Source organism: Physeter macrocephalus, chromosome 14, assembly GCF_002837175.3.
Source record: "Physeter macrocephalus isolate SW-GA chromosome 14, ASM283717v5, whole genome shotgun sequence".
Classification (NCBI taxonomy): Eukaryota; Metazoa; Chordata; class Mammalia; order Artiodactyla; family Physeteridae; genus Physeter; species Physeter macrocephalus.
In genome coordinates this window covers 48,331,947-48,352,635 of record NC_041227.1, presented here as the reverse complement: position 1 = coordinate 48,352,635, position 20,689 = coordinate 48,331,947, and the positions used below count along the sequence as shown (strand labels likewise).

At 61.2% G+C, this 20,689-nt stretch overlaps 1 protein-coding gene across 16 annotated transcripts in view; it reads right to left on the bottom strand.

Moving 5' to 3' along the window:
- Window positions 1-3: 3 nt before the first annotated feature.
- Window positions 4-20,689, bottom strand: part of TSC2 (TSC complex subunit 2) — a 37,643-nt gene continuing 16,957 nt past the window's right edge. For 2 of the 16 annotated variants that reach the window (XM_024123451.2, XM_007100071.3), the window contains 25 exons: window positions 20,424-20,546; window positions 19,533-19,639; window positions 19,187-19,337; window positions 17,556-17,678; window positions 16,935-17,069; window positions 15,319-15,508; window positions 14,367-14,460; window positions 14,046-14,148; window positions 13,689-13,783; window positions 12,415-12,543; window positions 10,818-10,982; window positions 10,516-10,668; window positions 10,265-10,377; window positions 9,489-9,704; window positions 7,944-8,147; window positions 5,794-5,924; window positions 4,170-4,669; window positions 3,829-3,904; window positions 3,478-3,564; window positions 2,385-2,571; window positions 2,046-2,185; window positions 863-941; window positions 702-793; window positions 529-627; window positions 5-391 (listed from right to left, as the gene is read on the bottom strand). In XM_024123451.2, the coding sequence (XP_023979219.1) occupies window positions 221-391; window positions 529-627; window positions 702-793; window positions 863-941; window positions 2,046-2,185; window positions 2,385-2,571; window positions 3,478-3,564; window positions 3,829-3,904; window positions 4,170-4,669; window positions 5,794-5,924; window positions 7,944-8,147; window positions 9,489-9,704; window positions 10,265-10,377; window positions 10,516-10,668; window positions 10,818-10,982; window positions 12,415-12,543; window positions 13,689-13,783; window positions 14,046-14,148; window positions 14,367-14,460; window positions 15,319-15,508; window positions 16,935-17,069; window positions 17,556-17,678; window positions 19,187-19,337; window positions 19,533-19,639; window positions 20,424-20,546 (3,663 nt within the window). In that variant the 3' untranslated portion in view covers window positions 5-220. Of the gene's footprint in view, window positions 392-528; window positions 628-701; window positions 794-862; window positions 942-2,045; window positions 2,186-2,384; window positions 2,572-3,477; window positions 3,565-3,828; window positions 3,905-4,169; window positions 4,670-5,793; window positions 5,925-7,178; window positions 7,248-7,943; window positions 8,148-9,488; window positions 9,705-10,264; window positions 10,378-10,515; window positions 10,669-10,817; window positions 10,983-12,414; window positions 12,544-13,688; window positions 13,784-14,045; window positions 14,149-14,366; window positions 14,461-15,318; window positions 15,509-16,934; window positions 17,070-17,555; window positions 17,679-19,186; window positions 19,338-19,532; window positions 19,640-20,423; window positions 20,547-20,689 lie in introns of all 16 variants that reach the window. The other 14 variants (XM_055090952.1, XM_055090954.1, XM_028497983.1 and 11 more) reach the window with 9 other exon arrangements.

Sequence of the window (20,689 nt, the reverse complement as noted above, 5' to 3'; positions counted from 1 at the left end):
TATTCCAGTGTCTGTGTCCACTCCGGTGTCTGTATCCAAGTGCACAGGCCTGGGCCACACCAGCACTTTATTTGCACAAATAAATACCACCCAGGGTGCCTCATGGGGGCAGGGAAAGTCTGGCAGCATGGCTGCTCAGGTGATGGCTGGGGGAGCCCAGGCACATGCTCAGCATCTCAGAGAAGTCCCAACGGGACCGGTCACCAGCCCCCGTGCAGCCTCACACGAACTCAGTGAAGTCATCCACGGAGGAGACGAGGCGCTTCCGCTGGCCTGTCTCGTAGGTGGGCGTGGGCTCAACTGGGGCCTGCGTGGGGGCCTTGGCATGGCCAGGAGGGTGAGTCTGCATCAGGGGCAGGCTGGCGTTTGAGTAGTGGGCTTCCTCACGGATCTGAGGGAGAGGGAGCTTCGGCAGCAAGTCCAGAAGGGGTGACACACGCTCCCCAGGCTGGGTACCGGCACCCCCAGTCGGCTGTCACGTCTGAGGGAGCGCCCCCACCCCCAGCGCCCACGGCCCAGCCTCCCTACCCGGTGGCGGAGCCGCTTGATGTGGCGGAGCCTGGCAATCCACTTGGAGGGATAGGTGTCGGTGGGGTTGGAGCGGCTGTGGTGCACCTGCGAGGCCATCTGGGGGTGGGGCGGAACAGTGAGCCCTGCACAGGTGGCACCCCACCCACCTCCCGGGGGCCACCTCTGCTCACATTTGCGTGCAAGGCCATCTGACGGGCCACGAAGGGCAGGTTTCGGTCGGACACGATCTTGGCCATGCTGGTGTCCACGAGGCCCTCCATGTCTGGGGAGACACGGCACTCACGTGGGGCTCAGAGCCCCGGGTGCCTCCCCACCTGGCCCCGCGCCTCACCTTTCCTGCACTGCAGCGACACCAGGTTGCACTCATAGTCCAGTGGGGTGATGATTACGTGGACAAAGTTGAACTGGCCCTGCCCGGACAAGAGCAGGGGTCACCCCAGCACCGAGGGCCACTTTCTGCCACCCCACACTTAGCCCAGGAGGGCAGCGAGCTCGTTGGTTAGACGCTAACTCAGCACGTGTAGCCGCCACCTGCACACCCACACTTCCTCCTCACCTGGCCTGGGGGCCACCACCCTGTCACCCCCTACTGCCTCACCTACAGCCTGCATAAGCCAAACGGGCACACAGCTCCCAATCCCTCCACACCTACCAGGGCTTCTATGCTGCCCAGCAGACACCTGCCTCACTATAGGCTGAGAGCAGCATGTGGAGCTCTGCAAGTTCCTGGGCTGCCCAGGATGGCACACGGAGCGCACCCACACCTCAGGCCCCTCCGAGGTTTCCTCCCATCCATGAGTGTGTGTGCATCCGCCGTCGCCCTCCCCCCGCCCCCCCAACAGCTCTACAACACAGGAGGCCCACTTCAGCCTCCCCAGACACTCCTGCCTCTACCAGAGTCTCTGCCCCAAACCCCAGGAGGTCTGTGTTCAGTGACCTCCTCCAAGGCTGCTCAGTGCACTCAGAATAAATCCCAACGCCCCTGAGCACTGGCACCTCAGACCCTGGGCTGCGCCAGGCACCTGCCCACTTGGCCTTGCAGCTCATCCACACGTGGCCACCGTGTGACAAGCCACCTGCACTCAGCCCGCCTCCTCCCCGCGGGACCTCGAGCCCCAGCGACCTCCTCTAGGAAAGGGGGTGATACCAGGCCCAGCCCAACCACTGAGCAATGACATGAGGGATGGACTGGGGGACGGACGGGGCTCAGGGCTGTTACAAGCAAACGCTGCGTACCCGCCACCTGCCATGTACCCGCCAAGCAGAGTCGCACAAAACCCACAGCAGCGCATGGCTCCAAGAGGAAACCAACGGGTGTTGTCCTCATCACAGAAGAGGACATGGCCCAGGTGGGGGCCCGCCACCTCAGGGGGGTACACAAGCGGGTCGTGATGTCACCAACGCTGACCCAGTGGAGCTCGCTATCTCTGCTCAACGCAGAGAGATTGCGGCTTCCAGCCTGGGGGCCTGGGGCCCAGATCCACGCCCACCTGCCCTGAGGGCCCCTTGCTCACTTTGATGGTGCCGAGCTTGAAGTCCTCGCCAGAGTCGTTGTAGACAATGGACACGAAGTCGTTGCCCAGGTGGCGCTTCTTGTCACAGCGGTGCTTGTCCACGTCCTTGGTGGGCATCAGGGTGGCGATGTGGAAGACGGCTGCAGGGCGGAGCAGAGCTGAGCGGGGTGGCGCCAACCCAGGCAGAGTGCCAGTGAGGGCTCCTCAGGCTGAGGCTGGGGGCCAGGACAAGTGGCAGTGGGTGCAGCCCTCAGTGCCCCTGAGAGGAGGGCTAGGTTTCTCCGGAGGCTCCTGAGGGCCCACAGAAGCCGGGAGGAGCGGGCAGGGGAGGACACACACCTTGCATGATGTCGTCATGCCAGCAGTAGGTGAACTGGCCGTCCTCGCCGCACACGTCCAGGCCGCCCAGGTACACCTTGTCCGGCTGGCAGTCCTTGAGCTCGATGAGCTTGCCCAGCCCCGTCAGGAACTCCGTGTACCTGTAGGAGCCGTGCTCATTGGACAGGATGGCGAGCTCACTGTTGCTCTGCAGGGAGACAAGTGGGGCACGGTGGCACCTGCTCTCAGGCCACCCCCCAGCCACGTGCTGCCCCTCCCTGGCTCTCAGGACCCCAAGGGCTTGTTGCTGCTGGGGACCCAGGGGCGGGGTGACTGGTGTGGCTGGGTAGACAGCCCCACTTCTGCCATCGACCCGACTCAGGGCGAGGAAGCTTCATTCCCGTCGTTGCCCAGGTGTGTCACCCCGCTCCCCCACTCTCTCGTAACTAGCCTGTCACTAAACTGGGCCAGCTTAGCTTCAGAACACACCCAGAGCCCTGGCACCCCTCTGTCCCCACTGCCTCTCACTCCGCCCACTGCCCCACCTCTGCCAGTTCTCAGCGTCAGCCAGAGGGTGCTTTTGAGACTCAGGTATAGTCAACTTGAACCCTTCGCTTGGAACCACCTGAGGCCCTCCCGTCTCACTGGGTGCTGTCCGAGTTCCCGCCACAGCCCCACTGCTTCCTGCCCCCACCGCCCACGCCCTGCCCGGCACCCCTCCCCTCTGCACCGACCCTGGAGCGCACTATGCCGCCCCCACCTGCATGCGCGCTCGCCTCCCTCACTTCTTCCACGTCTCCACTCCATGTCACCTCCCTTGGATCAGCGACATGAAAAGCGTGCCGCTCTCACCTGCGCAGGCTCCCTGGACCTGCCACCTCCTACTCCTCCTCAGTCCTCACCACTCCGTGCACCACGTGCTCACACACTACCTGTCACTCTCACTCCTGGGTCCCTGGCACGGAGCTCAATGGGCACCCAACACTCCAGCGGCCCTGCAGTGACCAAGCTCTGCGGAGGACAAGGGCCCAGACCCCCAACCCCACCCCCGGTGGGGTGGCCGCCCGGCTCTGCCCAGCATGCAGGCTGGCCCCTGCCAGCCTGGCAGCCTCACCTGGCCTTCTCCCACGTACAGGACGGCGATCTTGTGTGTGTCATACGATGGGATCTGGTCAAGAAGCTGCACTGACCGCTCAAAAGACTGTAGCCACAGAGCCCTGCCTGAGCCCAGGGCAGAGGCTGTCCCCTACCACCAGCCCTACCCAGCAAGCCCCAGCCCAATGCCTGTCCAGGAGAGGCCTCTCCTCACGCAGGCAGGTTACCGCAGGCTGCCGTGGGGACCTGAGGCCGTAGCCCTCCACGAGCCTGGGCTATAGCCCCCACTGCCCAGCCCTGGGGAATCATCCCACTGTGCACCCCCAGCCAGGCTCCAGGGGGACCCTGAGGGGAGAGAGGGCCCGCCTACCTCATTGGGCAAAAGGATTGGCTTGTTGGACTCATCACCGAAGAAAGGTGAGTGGTAGAGCTGCAGGAACACAAAGCTGCAGGGGAAAGAGCGATGATGGGGGCTGGGCTTGGAGCTACACGCCCAGGGCCAGGGTCTCAGCCAATACGGTCACAGCCCATGTGGAGAGCAGCAGGGCTCGAGCCTCATCACCCAAGGAGCTACCCTCTCCTGTGGCTCTGACCAGCCACGGGGCAGAGGATGTGCAGACCTGTACCCCAGCCTGCTCTGCCCTGGGCCCCTCAGGCACCACGTCCCCACAGGGAACATCCAGGCACTCCCACCAGGAGGATGAGGCTCACCTGGGGTTGATACCCGGCACCTTCTCGGTATTGGAGGTCCCAGCTCTGCTCCTGAAGGCGTCCCTCTCCACCCTCTTGCCCCTGCGTGACGGGGCTGAATCAGAGATAGTGTAGCCTCGAGGCCGCAGCCCACTGGGGGAGCGGGGACAGGTGGAAGGCAAGGGACCCTCAGGCTGGGTGGGACCCTGGCCCTGGCTCTCTTCGCCTGGGGCTGACCAGGAAGCACCTTCCCTGTCTAGGATCCCTGACTGTGACCGGGCCTTGGCCTCAGGGCTCAGCCGGCCGACATCAGCCTTGTCCCCAGGGTCCCCAAGGATGTCCTGCAGCGTCTGTAGTTCAGGCGATGAACTTGACTTGCTCAGGGGCTGTGAGGGCTGGAAGGCGAGCTCCACAGAGGGCCGGGAGCCCTCAGAGGAGACGGCCCGCTCGATGGGGATCCCCCCAGCAGCCAACTCCTCGGCGTGGAACGACTTCTCCTCCTGGCTGGAAGTCGAAGATGACTGCAAAGAGCGTATCCAAAGAAAATCTTCATCAGGAGGCACCACTGAGGGGACTTCCCTAGTGGCGCAGTGGCTAAGAATCCGCCTGCTAATGCAGGTTATACACAGTTTCGAGCCCTCATCTAGGAAGATCCCACACGCTGCTGAGCAACTAAGCCCGTGCGCCACAACTACTGAGCCTGTGCTCTAGAGCCTGCGAGCCACAACTACTGAAGCCCACGCGCCTAGAGCCCGTGCTCCACAGCAAGAGAAGCCACCACATCGAGAAGAGTCAGGGCCCTACACCCAGAAGGCGCACCTCAACGAAGAGTAGCCCCTGCTTGCCGCAACTAGAGAAAAGCCCATGCACAGCAACGAAGACCCAACACAGCCAAAAATAAAAAAAAAAAAAGACAATAATGAAAATTCAATATACTTAAAAAAAAAAGAGGCACCACTGACCCCACCTGGAGGCAACAAGGCCCCACCCGTCCTCCAGCCCACGCCATGGAGCCACCCAGCACCGAACTGATGGTCCCCCCATCCCCCAAAAGCACCTCCCTGGGCCCCACGCTCAGCAGAGGTGACAAGAGCCCCACAGACTAAAGGATACCAGCAATGAGAAGCTATATCCCTGGGTAGACCACTGGAAAACCCCACACTGTCTTACAGCAGGGACTTGGTAGAACATCTAGCCGTTTTTTTTAAATAAAAAAAGGCAAGGGGGGACTTCCCTGGTGGCGCAGTGGTTGAGAGTCCGCCTGCCAATGCAGAGGACACAGGTTCGTGCCCCGGTCTGGGAAGATCCCACATGCCGCGGAGCGGCTGGGCCCGTGTGGCACCGACAGTGAGAGGCCCACGTACCGAAAAAAAAAAAAAAAAAAAAAAGGCAAGGGGATGGGGTGGGGGAGGGACAGTGGAAAAACTTTCTACAGTTCAGAGCAAATCAGTGATGTGCCACAAAGCTTAAGGTGGAGGTCCCGCACCTGCCCCCACCCCCACCTCAGCCCCCGCCTCCCACCTGACCCCCCCTCTCCCTCTCAGTAGCTGGGCTTGAGGTCTAGAGGCCCGCCTGGCCATGGAGGTCCAGATGGCAAGCACCGACAGGGACCCTCAGGCTGGCTCTGGTCCCCAGCTGCACTCACCCTGCTGAAAGCTTCAGCGTGTCGATAGTGCCCGTCTGTGCCTAGGGTTGCCTCAAAGTCTTCCAGTTCAGGGGGCTCCACTGGCAAACTAGCCTCGCCTGGACTTCCCTCCTCCAGAACTACCGCAGAGTCTGGAAAGACACACACGGTGCTGCTGGGTGCCGGCCCGGCCGCCAGGAGCTCACGTGGCCTCAGGGGTACCAGCTTTTCCCCTACGAGAGGGCACAGAGGCCCCCCAGCAGGGCCACCCCCTCCCATCGAGCCAGCTGGAGGAGGGCACTCTTGAGTACCCTGGGTGTGAGCCCTAACACAGGGTGTCTCCTACATGGGCTCCCAGGGGTCAGGATGAGAGGACATCTGGCTCCTCTAGTCCCCACCCACCCACCCCAGTGTCCACAAAAGCCACCTCTGCTCCTTCAGCACGGCAGGTGGGCAAGGGCAGGCCAGACCCCCATGAGGAAGCCCCCTCCCTGCCTGAGACGGGGCCTCAGCTCAGGAGGAGGGCATGCCTACACCAGCCCTCAGGAACTGGGGAGAAGCCAGAGCTCCTCCCTGCTTGGCCCCGGTCGAAAGACTGCAGTGGGAAAGTCCCCGTGTGGGAACACAGGCTCAGGAGCCATCCTGGAGAGTGAAGGCTCGCCTTCCGAGTCCAGGCCGACTCCAAGCCAGGCGCACTTAGGAGAGAGCATGACGGCCCCAAGCCGCGTTTCCTGTGCCAGCGCCAGGGCGAGGGGGGTGAGAAGCAGCAACCGAGTTAGCACCACCCACACGCAGCCCCGCACACGCGCAGTCCATTAGCCGCCCATGAGAGCCCCTCTGCCACTGCACGCTCCTAGCTGGCTCCTGCCTATGCAGTAGGGCCTAGGCGGCTGGAGCCCCGAGCAGGCCACACCTTCCCTGCCGGGGCCTGGGAGCCATGGGCCAGAAGCCGGTCTGCAAGGCCCTCGGCCAGCCTACTATGAAAGGCAGATAGTCCCAATCTGTGGGTTCACAAAGCCAGTCAGACCACCAGAGGCCGGGTCAGGGGCAGCTCGGCCGAGCCCCAGAGCGAGGCTCGCACCCCAAAAGCTATCCTCTGTCGGCCTCTGGGGTTCAGTTGCCCAAGGTCACCTCCTCAGGCCTGAAGAAGGGGCTGGGAGGGCCCGTCTGGCTCAGGAACAGAGCTCAGCCATGAAAGCGCAAGACAGCGGGGGTTCCCGCTGGTAAAGCAAACGCATTGGGCACCGACATCCTCATGCGAGTCAGGGCCCTGCACCCAGAGGGCGACGAGAGGCTGAGATGCCATCATGGAGGGGTGAGCAGATGAGGGATGATGAGTCAGCATCTAGGGGGCAGAGTTGTGCTCTTCAGCAAACACCACTTTCCTTAAAGAGACACACGAATACCTGCCCAGGAAATGCTCCTGTGCAGCTTTCCTTGGCAACTGGACTGGTACAGGGAGGAGAAAGAGGCCACTGCAAGGGAAACCGTGAGCCCCCAGTCAGCAGAAGGAGAGGCTACGCATAGGTCGAGCAGAGAGGACAGGCACCACTAGTCCTGCACAGACCCAGAGCCTGGAGAGAGAGACGGGAGGGCCAGCGATCGGCTGGAGGGGCGGGTGTGGCACACACAGGTCCCAGCTCTCCAAGCTGCCTGAGCGGACATCTGGCGGGAGAAGTGCATCCCTTCTTCTCGTGAGTAGAGGTCCTCGGCCTCTAAGTGTCATCTAGCCACAGGGAAGGCCGGGGGCTGAAGGGCAGCACGGGCCCAGCTGTGCAGAGCCACGAGAGCGCAGGCAGGCTCAGGTGTGCTCGGCGCATCCAAACCCAGACCCAAACCCAAGCAGAAGTGCGGTGGCCTCCTGGAAACCTTGGCAGCGGGCACCCCGAGGAGGGTGCAGAACCAAGGCCTCACCTGGCCCTGCCCGTGTCCACCCCATGAGTAGGGCCAGCTGAGCAGGGCCTCGAGCCCACTGATTCATGGTACCGCGCCTCCAAAGAAGAAGGTCGCCCCTGCAGGAGCAGTCCCCACTCTCTGGAGATGTGTGTCCCCCCACGGCCAGCCTTCTCCCAATGCCTGAGGCTGGCAGCACCAAGAAGGCTCAGGACCCCACCCCAAGCGCATCTGCCATCAGACAGGGCACACCAGGTAGGCGAGAGGCCAGCGCTCACCTGTGTTAGAGCGTGGGGGTGGGGGGGGCTTGGCTGAGCCGGCCGCCGGCACCGACAGCGACTTGTACAGGGCTGTGTCGCGACGCTCCTTGAAGCGCTCGGCGGCCATTAGGGCATTCGACAGCTCCTGCAGGGGCGTGTTATTGATGTCCGAGGAGAAGGGACTGAGTGGGTTCTCCAGGCTCATCAGCCAGCTGGTGTTCCCTGCAGAGGGGCAGCCAGCACCCCACAGGGCTCAGGGCTCAGGCCCAGCGCATCCAAACAGCCATCCCCTCCCGGCCCTCCCCGGGCAGCCCCAGCCACGCTGGCCTTTAGGGAACATGCCTCGTGCTCCACCAGGGAGTGACGGTGGGGGGACCAGGCAAGGCACGTCCCTGGCCTTGCCCTGATGCTCCCACCCCCAGTCCCCCTGCCCCAGGCCCTGAGGTCAGCGCAGCCACCAGTGGTTACTCGCCTCAGTGACAAGCATGAGAGGCCATTAGCTCACAGCATCTGCTGCCCCAGGGCAGTTCCCATACTCAGGACAGGCTCAGCCAGGCTCAGGGCCAGAGGGGGAGCAGCCAAGGCAACTCACCGCAGCAGACTCCTCCCCAAACGGGGGTTCTGGGTGGGGCCTAGAGAGGCTTCTGGGCTCTGTCCACTCTCCCCTCCAGGCCCAGAGGACCACGCTTGGACTCGACCTTCCTCACCGAGCAGCCTCACATCCCAGCATCTCACCTACCTCAGTCCACCTCCTCCCAGCCCCCCTGGTTTCCTGCCTCTCGCACGGCCATTCCCTTACAGGAACCGGGAGGACTGGGCTAACACACACGAGGAGCCTCTCCCTGCCCTGAGCCCCATGGCCCCACTGCCCAGCAAGCAAGGCCTCCACGGGGCCAGCACCCCATCCCTCTCCTCACCACTCGGTCACCACTGGCCCCACACGGCACCTGAGATGCTTCCCAGGCTCTGGGCCTTGGCTGAAATGCCCCTGTTGTGGGCTGAGTTGTGTCCCCCCAAATTCACGTGCTGGAGCCCTAACCTCTGGGACCTCAGAAAATGACTGCAATTGGAAACAGGCTCTTTAAAGCGGTGATTAAGGTAAAATAAGACCGCACGGATGGACCCTAATCCATTCTGACTGGTGTCCTTAAAACAAGATTAAGACACAGAGGGACGACCGCCTGAGGATGCAGTGAGAAGACGGCCGTCTAAAAGCCAAGGAGAGAGGCCATAGGAGAAACAAGCCTTGCCCACACCCTAACCTTGCACTTCCAGGTTCCAGGGCTGGGAGAAAATAAATTCTGTTGTTTAAGCTGCCCAGTCTGTGGTGCTTCGTTATGGCAGCCTGAGCAGAGCAGGACAGACCCTCTCTTCACTTAGCCATGGGACCTCCCCTCACTGTTCCTCTCTGGGGACTCGGCTCAAAAGTCACCTCCAAATTGCTCCCGTGGCCCAGTCTGCCTGCCACTGGCTCCTGTGTGTCCAGAGCCTTTATGTAACTGTCCCACACTATGGGCTGACAGCGGCCCAGGCCAGCTGAGCGCAGGTCCACCCCCGGGGTACCTGTGGGTCTCCGGACCAAGATCTCCGCCCAGCCCTGGGTCAGCAGGGGGACGTAAGCCGCCAGGTTTGTCTTCTCCTTCTGTGCCGGGAGCTGGGTGCTGGCTGAGGCCTTCTCGGGCTTGCTGGCTGGAGCAGTCTGTGAGCCCAGGCAAGCGGGGCTGCCAGGAAAGTGGGAGGCTGGAGCATCCAAGGCACCAACTCGAAGGCCATGGCCCCCTGAGGAGGAGGAGAGCAGGAGGGCTGGTGACTACCACCGCCCAGTGGAAAAGCCACTGGCAAGGCCTGGCTGCTCCACCTGGGGCCTGGGCTGGCCAAGCCCTGAGCTGGCCAAGCCCTGAGCGAGTGCCCAGAAGCAGCTCGGCCATCCCCAGGCATGGCCCTCTTCCAATGTCAGTGTCGGCCTTGGTGGACCCAAGGCAGCAGGAAGGGCCCCCATCACCTACCCCATAGTCAGACCATGGCTCATTTCAGCTACAGCAGAGTAAAAAGCTCTAGGGGTGAGCTGGGCTGAGGGCCAGGGCTGCTGAGGGCTCATAAGAAACACTGACCACGAGAACAGGTCCCCAGTGGCAAGGGGGCCTTGTGCCACAGCTGCACAGAAGGTCATGTCCCCTCCACCCCAACCCCATGACGAGGGCTCACCAACAGCATTCTAGTTATTCAGAAACTGGAGCAGGCCTAAAGCCAGCCACCTTGATCCTCAGCTCCCAGGACCTTCCTGAGCACAGGGACTCGCAGAGGCACCCAGGAGGGAGGCAGGGTGGGTAGAGGCTCACCAGACATGGAGCGGACCCGGTCCCGGGCTCCACGGCACACCTGTTGCCCGGCCTGGGACTCCAGCTTGGCTGGTGCCTCCTTTGTCTGTCTCACGTGCACACTGGGGTCAGAGCTGAGGACAGAAGGGTCCCCGCAGAGCATGACCAAGGTATTCCATGGGCTCCAGGCCAGCATGACACTGTCGCATGCAGGCCTGGGCTCAGGACAGCCACGATCAAGGCCAGGCAGGCAGGGGCAGAAAGGTGGTCACCTCAACTCTGGGCCGCCCTGCAGCTCTCCTGAGTCCAGGCCCAGCAGAGATCGGGTCCCAGTCCCCACGCTCGTCGTCACGGTGACAAGCTTGTTCCCAACCAGCCAGGTTTTGGTCCTGCCACCCGCCAGGAGGAACTCTCCCACGGGGGACCTGAAAGAACAGGAGTGTCGGTCAATACCTCGCCCGTAGGAAGGAGCCCTATGTGCCACTCCTGCTGCCCCTTTGACCAAGCGCAATCACAGAAAGAACGCTAGGCCCTGCCCTCCGGCCCTGCCCCAGTCCTGGAGCCCGACTCGCACCTCTTGGGGACCGCCGTGAAGTTGGAGAACACGTATCTGGCCATCATGTCCAGACACGTCTCTGTGAGCTCCAGGTGGAGATTTTTCAAGTTGTCGTCAGCCTGGGCCATTGAGTTCTCATCTGCAGACCCCAAGCTGGCACTCGTGAGAGATGTCTGGATCCTGCTGGAGGGAGGAGCCACGGCAAGGTCAGGGTGCCAGGTGGGGGCCGAGCCATCTACCACCGGGGCCAAAGCTCAAGGCATGCAGGTGCTGAGAGGGCTGCACTCAGAAAGACCCGCCAGGGCGTGTGGCCAGTCGAGCCACAGCTTGGCAAACCGAGTGGACACATCATCCCAGGGGGTGGGCAGACGGGCTCATAGGAGAGACCCAGGCCCGCTTATCGGAGCAGAGGCTTAGGAGACGGGGAGAGACAGGCTGTCCCCTCACCGAAGCGCAGAAGAGTCAGGTGATGGCTTTGTGGCAGAACAGTGTAGTCATGCAGAGACATGGAGACCACAGGACGCACAGACAAAGATTGCATTCTGCCCACAGGGCCACCTCCCATGGAGGACAGGAAGGGTCTGGGCTTCGTGTGAGGCTCTTCACCCACACACTTGGGCTGCCCTGGCCCTGCCCCAGTGACCAGGAGGAGGGGCTTGTGCAGGTTTCACTCTGATACAAATTTCATACTCCCTTTGCCAAGTTTTGCTCATGATAAAGAATTTGTTGGAAAAGAGCTGAAAGGGGAGCCTCAATGACCACTCCCCAACCCCAGCTCCCCCCCAAGTCAAACCCCACTTGGTGAAAGCCAGCCTGAGGCTGGAGCCCCAGCCAGGCGTCAGCAAGGGGGTGGGTCTCCGAGCTGTGGGACGCTGAGGCCTGAAGGAGCTTCCAGGTGAGCAGACAGTGCAGCCTGGCCTGTCGGCACGAAGCAATAACCCCCCCACCACAGAGCCCACACCTGCACCCGGACACAGCAGGGAGAAGTGATGAGACTGCACCCCTGGAGAGGCCAAGCCTCCCCTGCCCGGCCTCTCGCAGGCTGGCCCCCAGCCCACTGCCCTACACAAAAGCCCCCATTCCCTCTCAGCTACAACAGAAAACACCTTTTCTAGAAAAAAATCTCAAGAAGAAAGTCCACTAAAGAGGATATGAAAGAAAAGCCGAACCCTGGAGAGTGTGTCTCCACCTGACCTGCGCGGGCGCTGCTTTCATTTGCAAAGGCCCCTGACCTCCAGGGACAGGCCTGTGGGCGCTGCCACTGGACACCCTCGATCTCACGGTGGTCACCCTGCTTTAGGCTCCCAGGCCGGGCTCTGAGGATGCTGTGCAGCCAGCCCGCGCCCATACGAGCCTTGGTGACAGAATGCAACCTTTCCACCCCTCTCCACCAGGTTCCCCGGGCCCAAGGGCAGGGCTTGGCAGGACGGGCCCCTGCGGCCCGAGGGCTGCCACTTGGGCTCTCCTCCAGCTCTGGCCAGGGAGGGCGTGGGCAGGAGATGAGGTCATGCAAGCAGCACCCCCATGCACCGCCACCCGGGTGCTCCCGCCTGGCAGCGCCACTTCACGGGCCAAGCTCCAGGGTCTGAGCCCCCCACCCAACAAAGCCCACTACCTGCGGACCACATGTTCAGACACACTGATGCTGCGGCACCGGAAGGCATCGGCTGCAGAGCTCTCCTTGAATTCTTTCACGGGTGGAGAGTTATTCAAGCCTTGTTTGGGGGGTCTGGCTATCCTCAAACTACCAGGTGAGGAAGGAAGGCCCAAGCCCCAGAGAGCCCAGCTCCCGGGAGGGGAAAACAAGCCATTGGAGGGATGAGGAGGAAAGGTCACAGGCCACAGGGTCAGGATGGAGAGCCCGCGGGTGAGATGAACAAAAAACCATGCCAGAGGCCAGTTAGCGGGGGAAGAAACAGAAAACAAAAATGCATGAAAATACATCTTGTAAACATGACAGAAAAAGTAAGGTTTCACGCATGATACCAAAACAAAGAACATTAGTGCAAACTAAACGTGTGTGGACCGCGCCGCACGGCAGATTCCAGGCTGTGCTGACCAGGCGTCCCGCCCACCCACTCGGGACCAGGTGCTGAGGCCCTGAAGGTCACAGCTCAAAAAGAGGTCAGTTCTTAGCTCAAGGCCCCGGCCCCCAGCCTCTAGGACCTTGAGAGAACAGCTTCTGACTTAGGTCACACTGACGCGGTCATTCTGGAAAATGCCGTATTCCCACCTAGGGAAAGCCAAAAAAGCTTGGACGGGAAGGTGGGGGACAGGAAGGGGGGCAGCCGTTCAAATGAAACGCAAACGAAAACACAAGGCCTAGCACGGCTCTTCTCAGATTTGGCGAAAGCGGCTGTGATGAAGAAGAGCGTCCCCCATTAGCAATGGGCTGGGTGAGAGCTCGGGGGGACAGGCCACCCTGGCCCGAGGCTGGGCATCTGTGGACCCTGGATCCTCCCATCCAGGCCAGGTGTTTGGCTTCTCAGGAGTCAGCTGCTCTGATGCAACCCTGGGCTTATTCAGCAGAGTCAGTCCCAAAACCTGACGCCCTAGAACTAGCACCTCAATCTCCAACTCAGCAAAACTGTACTAGCCTGTCACCCAGGCAGGACTGGCCACAACCCAGCACGCAGGCTTCACAACACCGCAGGCCACAGCAACCGGCTTGCTGAGGAGCAGCGCTGGCCTCTCCAGCCATGTGTGGGGCGTTCGCAGCCTTCTCAGGCCCCGCCCTGCTTCACAACCCCAGGGCACCTTGGAGCCCAGCACGGTCTGCGCAGGGCACGCCCTCAGCCCCAGCCAGTACGCACCATGCCGGCCACAGGCCACAACTTGCGGGCCTGCCCTGCCCCACTGACACCAGGCCCGCCCACGCAGGCCCCGCACCTCTTGGGCCTCTCGTTGAGACTGGTGCTCCGTGCTCTAAAGCTGTCCTTTTCGGGGGTGTCATCAAAAGACAGGAGAACGTTGGAGCGCAGACCCTGGCAGAGTGGAGCAGACCTGAGCCGCAGGCCAGAAGGCACTGGCCCTCCAGGCACCCACAGGCTTCTTCCCTCCACACCTGCCAGCCCAGGTACACTGTGAGCCTGGGATGAGCTACAGGCCCAGGACAAGGGCGGCAGAAGTGTGTCCCAGTGGCGCCCCACCTCTCTCTCCCCTGTCCGTCACCCTGATCTAGCCATGGTGAGCCAGCGGCAAAGCAGGTCCCAGCCCTAACAAGGGACACGGCCTCCACTGGCTTACCTTAGTGATATAAGGAACAAAATCTTTCCGGAAGGGCAGGCGGCACCTAATGAACCACATGGCTATGACGTGATGGGCCAGGCACACAATGTACTGATTGAACCTGCGACAAGAAGAAAAGAGAAGTGCTGGAGGTCCAGGGTGGCACCCGAAGGAAATGAGCCAGGAGCTAGGGGTGCAGATCAGAGGTGCTATGGCCACAGGGAGCCTGTGTGGCTTTCTACTCCAAGAGGCCTGGCCTCCAGCAAGAATAGGCCTCCAGCTGGCCTGGGCCACAACCAGGAGGGGCAGGGTCTCACAGGGATACAAGGCAAAACTTACTTGGAGGGGTTGGTATACGGCAGGGAGATGGCAAACACACTGGCGTACTGCTCTGCTGCGAAGTTCCTGTAGAGGTGAGGCAGTCTGGCCAGAGCTGCAACACCAGGAGACAGCCAGTGAGGGAGCCCAGATGGGCCTGGCAAAGACGGGCCCACGGCCACAGCAGGGCAGGGGTTGCCAGAGTCCTGTGCTATGCGTCTAAAAAGCCAGTGCAGCTACTCCGACCCAAGAGGGCGGCAAAGCAGTGAAGGTCACAACCCACCCAAACAGGACCTTCCCCTGCCCCTGGGCCTTGGCTCTCTACTCCAAGGGCTGGCAAACTATGGTTCCCAGGCTCAATCCAGCCAGTGGCCTCACTTTATGACCTGTGAGCTAAGAATGGTTTCTACTTTTTCAAAAAGTTGTAAGCAAAAAGAACAGGTAGCCAAGGCATACCACATGTGGCCCTTTACAGAAGCAAAGCCCTGCCCTGTTCCTGTTGTCCACACGCCTGAGGGCCTGCTGAGGGCCAGACATGCATGAGGTACTGGGAAGGAAGGGGCAAGCGGGGCACCCCAAGCTCCTGGACGTCACAACCTGAGGGGTGAGCAGAGCCCCTCCAAGTTGTAGTGCGTGCTGAGAGGGGACAGAGAGGAGGCTCTAAGAGCCTCTAAGAGTAGGGACCAAGGTCAGGCAACAGGAGGCTTCTGTGCCATTTAAACTGACACCGAGGGGAGGAAAGAAGCCAGCCACTCGAAGGCCAAGAAGGAAAGCATTCAAAGCACAGGGGCAGAAGGTACAAAGGCCCTGAGGCAGCAAAGGGGGGCCCACGGAGCACAGCGTGCCTACAGGCAGCCAAGGTGAGGTCTGAGAAGGCAGCACGAGTTATTTCAGGCAAGGCGCAGCCCCAAACTCAAGGTCCACCTCACTCACACACACCCAGATACACACGTGCGAAGCCACAGATGCTTACTCGACAGGAACTCGAGGAGTGGAATGGCCATGCTGGCCGTGGCTGAGATGTGTGTGAGCTTCACGACCAGGACAGGCAGCGCCTTGATGATGATGTCAGGCATCTCCACGCTGCAGATGGCCAGGGCCACCACGCACTGGCTGGCGCAACGGTAGATGAGGCCTTGCTCCAGGCAGTACACCATCTCCCGCTGTGGCACAACACGGATGCCTCAGACCAGGCCCACAACAGGCTGGCCCTCTGTGCCCCGCCCCTGCCCATAGAGAGCCGTTCTGGTGAGCCAGGGCCTGGTCTCCCCTCTCCCACTCCAGAATGTTCTATAGAGGAGAAGACCAAGACTCAGAAAGGCCAAGTGCCTTATCCCAGGTCTCAGGCGCCTAAGTGGCAGAGCCATCAGCAGCTGACCCCACCTGAGCCAAGGGGACAGCAGGGCTGCTCTGGTCAAGGTCTTCCTGATACCTCCCCACACACCCACAGAGGCGGGGTCCCAGGTCCCCAGCCCACCCTGGAGCCAGGACATGCTGGGCTCATCACCCCCTTGGTCCCAGAATCCCCAACGGACTGGCCTTTTGGCAAGGGGAGGATCTGCCTAACCCAGCAAGGCCGCCGGGCTCACACCAACCCTGGGCAGAGTCCCCCATGAAGATGGCTCAGCTGTGCCCAGCAGGGGACAAGTGCCATCTCAGGCCACAGCCTCGGGGCAAACCACCTGGTAGCTTAAGGCCCTGTGGATGATTCTGATTTCCTGCAGCCAGCCCCACCCCTTGGAAACACTTTGGGCCTTGAGGGTTCTCGGGGAACCTTCAGCCCAGTGTGGCCAGCTACCCCTTTGGAGCACAGCCAGTGAGAACAAGGCCAGGCCACACAGGAGGAACTGGAGCTCACACTCACCCCAGGAGTCAGGGTGGGCAGTGAGGTGGGGGATGGCAAGTCGAGTGTGAGTTTCCAACAGCTCTTTGATCAAGAGCATGGGCTCACCACCCAAACAGGACTGAGTCTGAGTTTAGGTCTCTCACCTTGCTGTGACCTTGAGTGGGCTACCTGACCTCCCTAAGACTTCTGTTCCCTGATTAATGATGGCAGAGTGACAAAAGTATCAGGAATTTTAAGAGAAAGTAAAGGTGATGGCTCACTGCAGGCCTCCCACCCAGCAGTGAATTAAGAAAACAGGCATTACTGCGTGTGCTTTTTGCACCTGATGACAGTTGGAGGTAGGTGGAGGGGGGGCCCTCTGCCCAGCTGCTCTGCCTCTCAAAACAGGCTCGGCGCCACCAAGCGGCTCAGCAGCTATCCTAAAGCTGTAGCAAGGACAAGCCAGGCAATGCTCCTTAGAAAGAAAATGGCGCTGTATATGTGTGGAGGGGGAATATTCAAGCATTTCATTAAGCCCACTCCTCCCTGAGAGAACTCAGGAACACCAGCGAGTTCAAACGTCTGCGGCTCCAGGCTGGGCCAGCTGGCAGGGGTGCACTGGCCACATAGGGAAGCAGAGCCAGCTGCCCTCGCCCTGGCCCAATAGCCACCCGTTAGGAGGAAAACGCTGGGCCCCTTTGGCTGAAGCAAGCATCCTGGGGACCAGGCTTTCAAAGCTCAACCATCCCTCTCCCATCCGGTACCTGTCTGGTTTTGTCCAAGTAGTTATGGTAAGAAATTAATGCTGTCAGCACAGGAACCACAGCGAGATGCAGGTCGGTTCTGGAGAACCCTTCTGGGGTGCTTCGGAGCCGCTCGAGGGTCTTGGGACCTGAAAGCTAACAGCCAAGGGCCAAATGTGAAGCCCTGCCCGGCAGCTGGGTCAAGCTGGGTGGCCAGGGGGCACGGGTTGGCCCCTGAGAATGTAGGCCCAGCGGGAGAAGGGGTCAAAGCCCAAGGACCTTCCTACTTCCTGTTCTAGCCAGCAGTCTGCCTTCTCAGAGAAGTGGGAGGCTGCCCCCTGATCTGCCAGGGAGACAGACCACGGGGAGGAGGAGGGGGGAAGGAGTTAAGACCCTGCTCAGTCCTGCAAACTCAAGCCCTTCACTGAGGCCCCCAATTCTCTGCCCGAGAGTTGGGATGGGAGGACAGGCTCCCGGAGTCACCATCTGCACTCCAGCCGGGGTCCGAGCCTCTGAGGGGAAACAAGTTTGCCTCCCAGGCCTGTCTTTCAGAGCTGAGGAACTATGCTGTGGCCCCACCCACCACACAGGCCACGGACCCACTGTGCACAACGCAGGAAAGGTCCGAAGTGGAAGGCGTACCATGGAGCAAAGAGCGGCAGATAGCTGGTCAACATTACACGGGGAGGTGAAGATGAGGACCTTGTAGCGCAGCGACTCGGGCAGCTTGCTGAGCACTAGCTTCAGCACCTTCCAGTCAGTCTCCTGCAGGAACAGGGAAGACGGGGTCTCAGGGTTGGAAGCTTGGTCTGGACAGCAGCGAGGGCTCAGACCTGCTCTCCTGTTCTCCACACAAGCCTGGGCCCTCAGTCCCTGCAGCTCGGGGAGCAGATGCCACTCAGAGAAAGTCAGCCCTGGACGGCAGCCGCTGTCTCCAAACGCCAGGCAGGGCAGGAGGCCCAGTGCAGCACTGCCCCTCTCCTCTCAGCAGGACCTGGAACTTCTGCACGACGGCTCCATCTTCCCCACCTGCCCAACGGTGATCCGAGGATGGCCTACCAAGGGCACTGGACCCAAGGGGCTCTGACGATGCCCGCCCAAAGCACAATGAAGGTGGATCTGGAAAGAAGCTACTGTACTAGCTTAAAGAGAAGCAATGGGCTTCCCTGGTGGCGCAGTGGTTGAGAGTCCGCCTGCCAATGCAGGGGATACGGGTTCGTGCCCCGGTCCGGGAAGATCCCACATGCTGCGGAGCGGCTGGGCCCATGAGCCATGGCCGCTGAGCCTGTGCGTCCGGAGCCTGTGCTCCACAACGGGAGAGGCCATAACAGTGAGAGGCCCTCGTAACACAAAAAAAACAAAAAAAAACAAAAAAAAAAGAGAGAAGTATTCTTCAACGATCCATGAGCCCAGATACCTGCTACAGGACCAAAGGTGACCCAGAGCCACAGCATCGAGGACAGGGTTGTGGCCTGCACGGACCTTCCCTGGTGAGCCCTCCCAATCTCCACTGGGGTGACCACTGCCCATAAACTACACCAATGGCCAGGAGTCCTAAAAGCCTTTCCCCAGATCCCACCTGTGACATGGAGACCTTGAGACTCTCACAGGAAATCTCCGACAAACCCCTTTAATGTCAAACCCCGGTACCCCCGGGGAACCTGCTACTGCCTCTCCATCCAGCTCTGCTTCCCCACCCGTGGCCTCTGGGAGCGCCCCCCAGCCTATTCCGGGCTGCCCAGCCCCGCCTGTGGCACACTGCTGACCAACCCTCCTCCCTCGTTGCCCCATTGGGGAACAGGCCCAAGCTCCTCCACCTCCCGCCACAGGGAACTTACTCCCCTACTTCCAGGCTTTGCTTACTCCTGCCGCTGGAATCTTCCTCCCCTTTCAAGACTGCCCTCACCTGCCCCTCCCCATGCCCCCAACCAGATGTGACGGCACCCCCCGCTTCGGTCCCGCACAGCCTGTTGGTGCCTCCTCCCAAGGCACACCCCATCCTACAATCCAGTTATTTTTCAATACACCTCACTCTTGTACCAAAACCACCTCCCAGAGGCAGGAACGTCACACCCAGCTTCCAGTGATGCACCACACCCAGCAGGCACTCAACACACGGCTACGGAACCGCTGTGAGGCCCCGAGGCAGACAACCTAGAAACAGGCAACGAACCTCCCAAGGTTGCCAATGCGGGAGAAGAACTGCGGCCCCTGGGGAGCACCAGTCACTGCTTGGTCTGACCTAATGCAGCTGGAGAGTCTGACCATCTCACCTGCTTCAAACACTGCAGCAGGACACGGAAGAGCAGGGAGTAGGGCAGCGAGCCGAGCCGCACGGCGGGGACTGCAGGTGCCGGGCCAGGGGGCCCAGTGGGAGGTGACAGGGGGCCACCAGCCTTCTTCTCAGAGCCCCGCTCCGGCTCCCTGTGGAAGCAAGTGGGAGAAGCATTGAGGCCGGAGCTCCCGCTCCACAAGGCTAAGGACGGATGCAGGCCCCAAGCCCCAACCCAAGGCTGTGCTTAGGATGCCTCTGGGACCTTCCCTCAGACACAGGACCACCCCAGGGCAGAGGGCAGCAAGCTCCCCACCCCCCACCCGCCCCAGGACCCAGGACCATACATGTAGTCACAGACGCAGTAGGGGCTGAACCTCACAAGCCCATCCTTGCTGGGCAGGCCCAGGCGGTGCAGCGAGTCAGCCCGCAGCTGCAGGAGGAAGTCGAAAGCCTGCGGAGAGCGGGAGGCATGGTCAGGAAGCATGGTCCAACAGAGAGAAAGCCGCCACCCGGCCACACAGACCTGTGCAGCTCTTGGGAAAGGCTGCCGCGCTAACAGCAACCACGCCCTGACTTCATCGCAGATGGTAGTGCTGGCGGAGAGGCACAGGCACCCACGGCCTCCTCCCTCAGAGCCCGTGGAGGCTGTGACATTCCCACAAAAGCTGGGTAACGCGGCAGCCTCTCACATCCGGGGCAACAGGGGGAGTGGACATATTGCACCTGCCTAGGCATCATCACATGGCCCCAGTATAGACAGCAGAGCTCTGTTCAGGACACTATCACTTCCCACAGCTATTGGTGGGTCATTTAACTGGGCTCCCCAAACGACAGGGGGCTGCCCCATTGGGCGGATGCTCTGAAAAGGACCGGGGCTTCCATCCCAGCACCCTCTGCTCATCCTGGTGCCAGCTCCCATGGTGGGAGCTCAAACCAGTATGCCCTGCCCTGCACCCCCACTGCCAGTCGCTAACAGACTCCACGGCACCAGGGGTCTGGGGCTCCAGAGCAATTCCCTTTCTCTGCCCCCATCTCAGGCCGCCGTGTGACTGAGAGGCATGCAGACCACAGGCAAAGGAAAAAGCAGCAGGTCCTGGGGAGGACGCAGCCACAGGTGGTGCTAAGGAGGGAAGAGTCTGCTGAAGACCCCTCCCGGGCCCCCCACCGCCTCTCCAGCCTGCAGCCACTGCATTCACCAGGCCGGAAGCAGCTGCTGGGTGCCCCAGGGAACATACCTGCAGCCGGATGCTGCTGGCAATGGGCAGGGTGTAGGTGTGCTTGTAGTGGAGCTGGATATGGCTGACAAGCGTCTCGTACACACGTGTGGCGTGGCTGGCAGGAAGGGCATACAGCTTGGTCTGCAGAGAGAGCGTGCTGGTCACCGCAAGGGCAGGAGGCCAAACTGTAGCCAGGGAGTCAGCACCTTGATGCCCGGGGGGAGAGGCCAGGCAAGCACTTTGGAGGTAACTGGCCGCACCCACCATTCTTTAAAATGTACAAA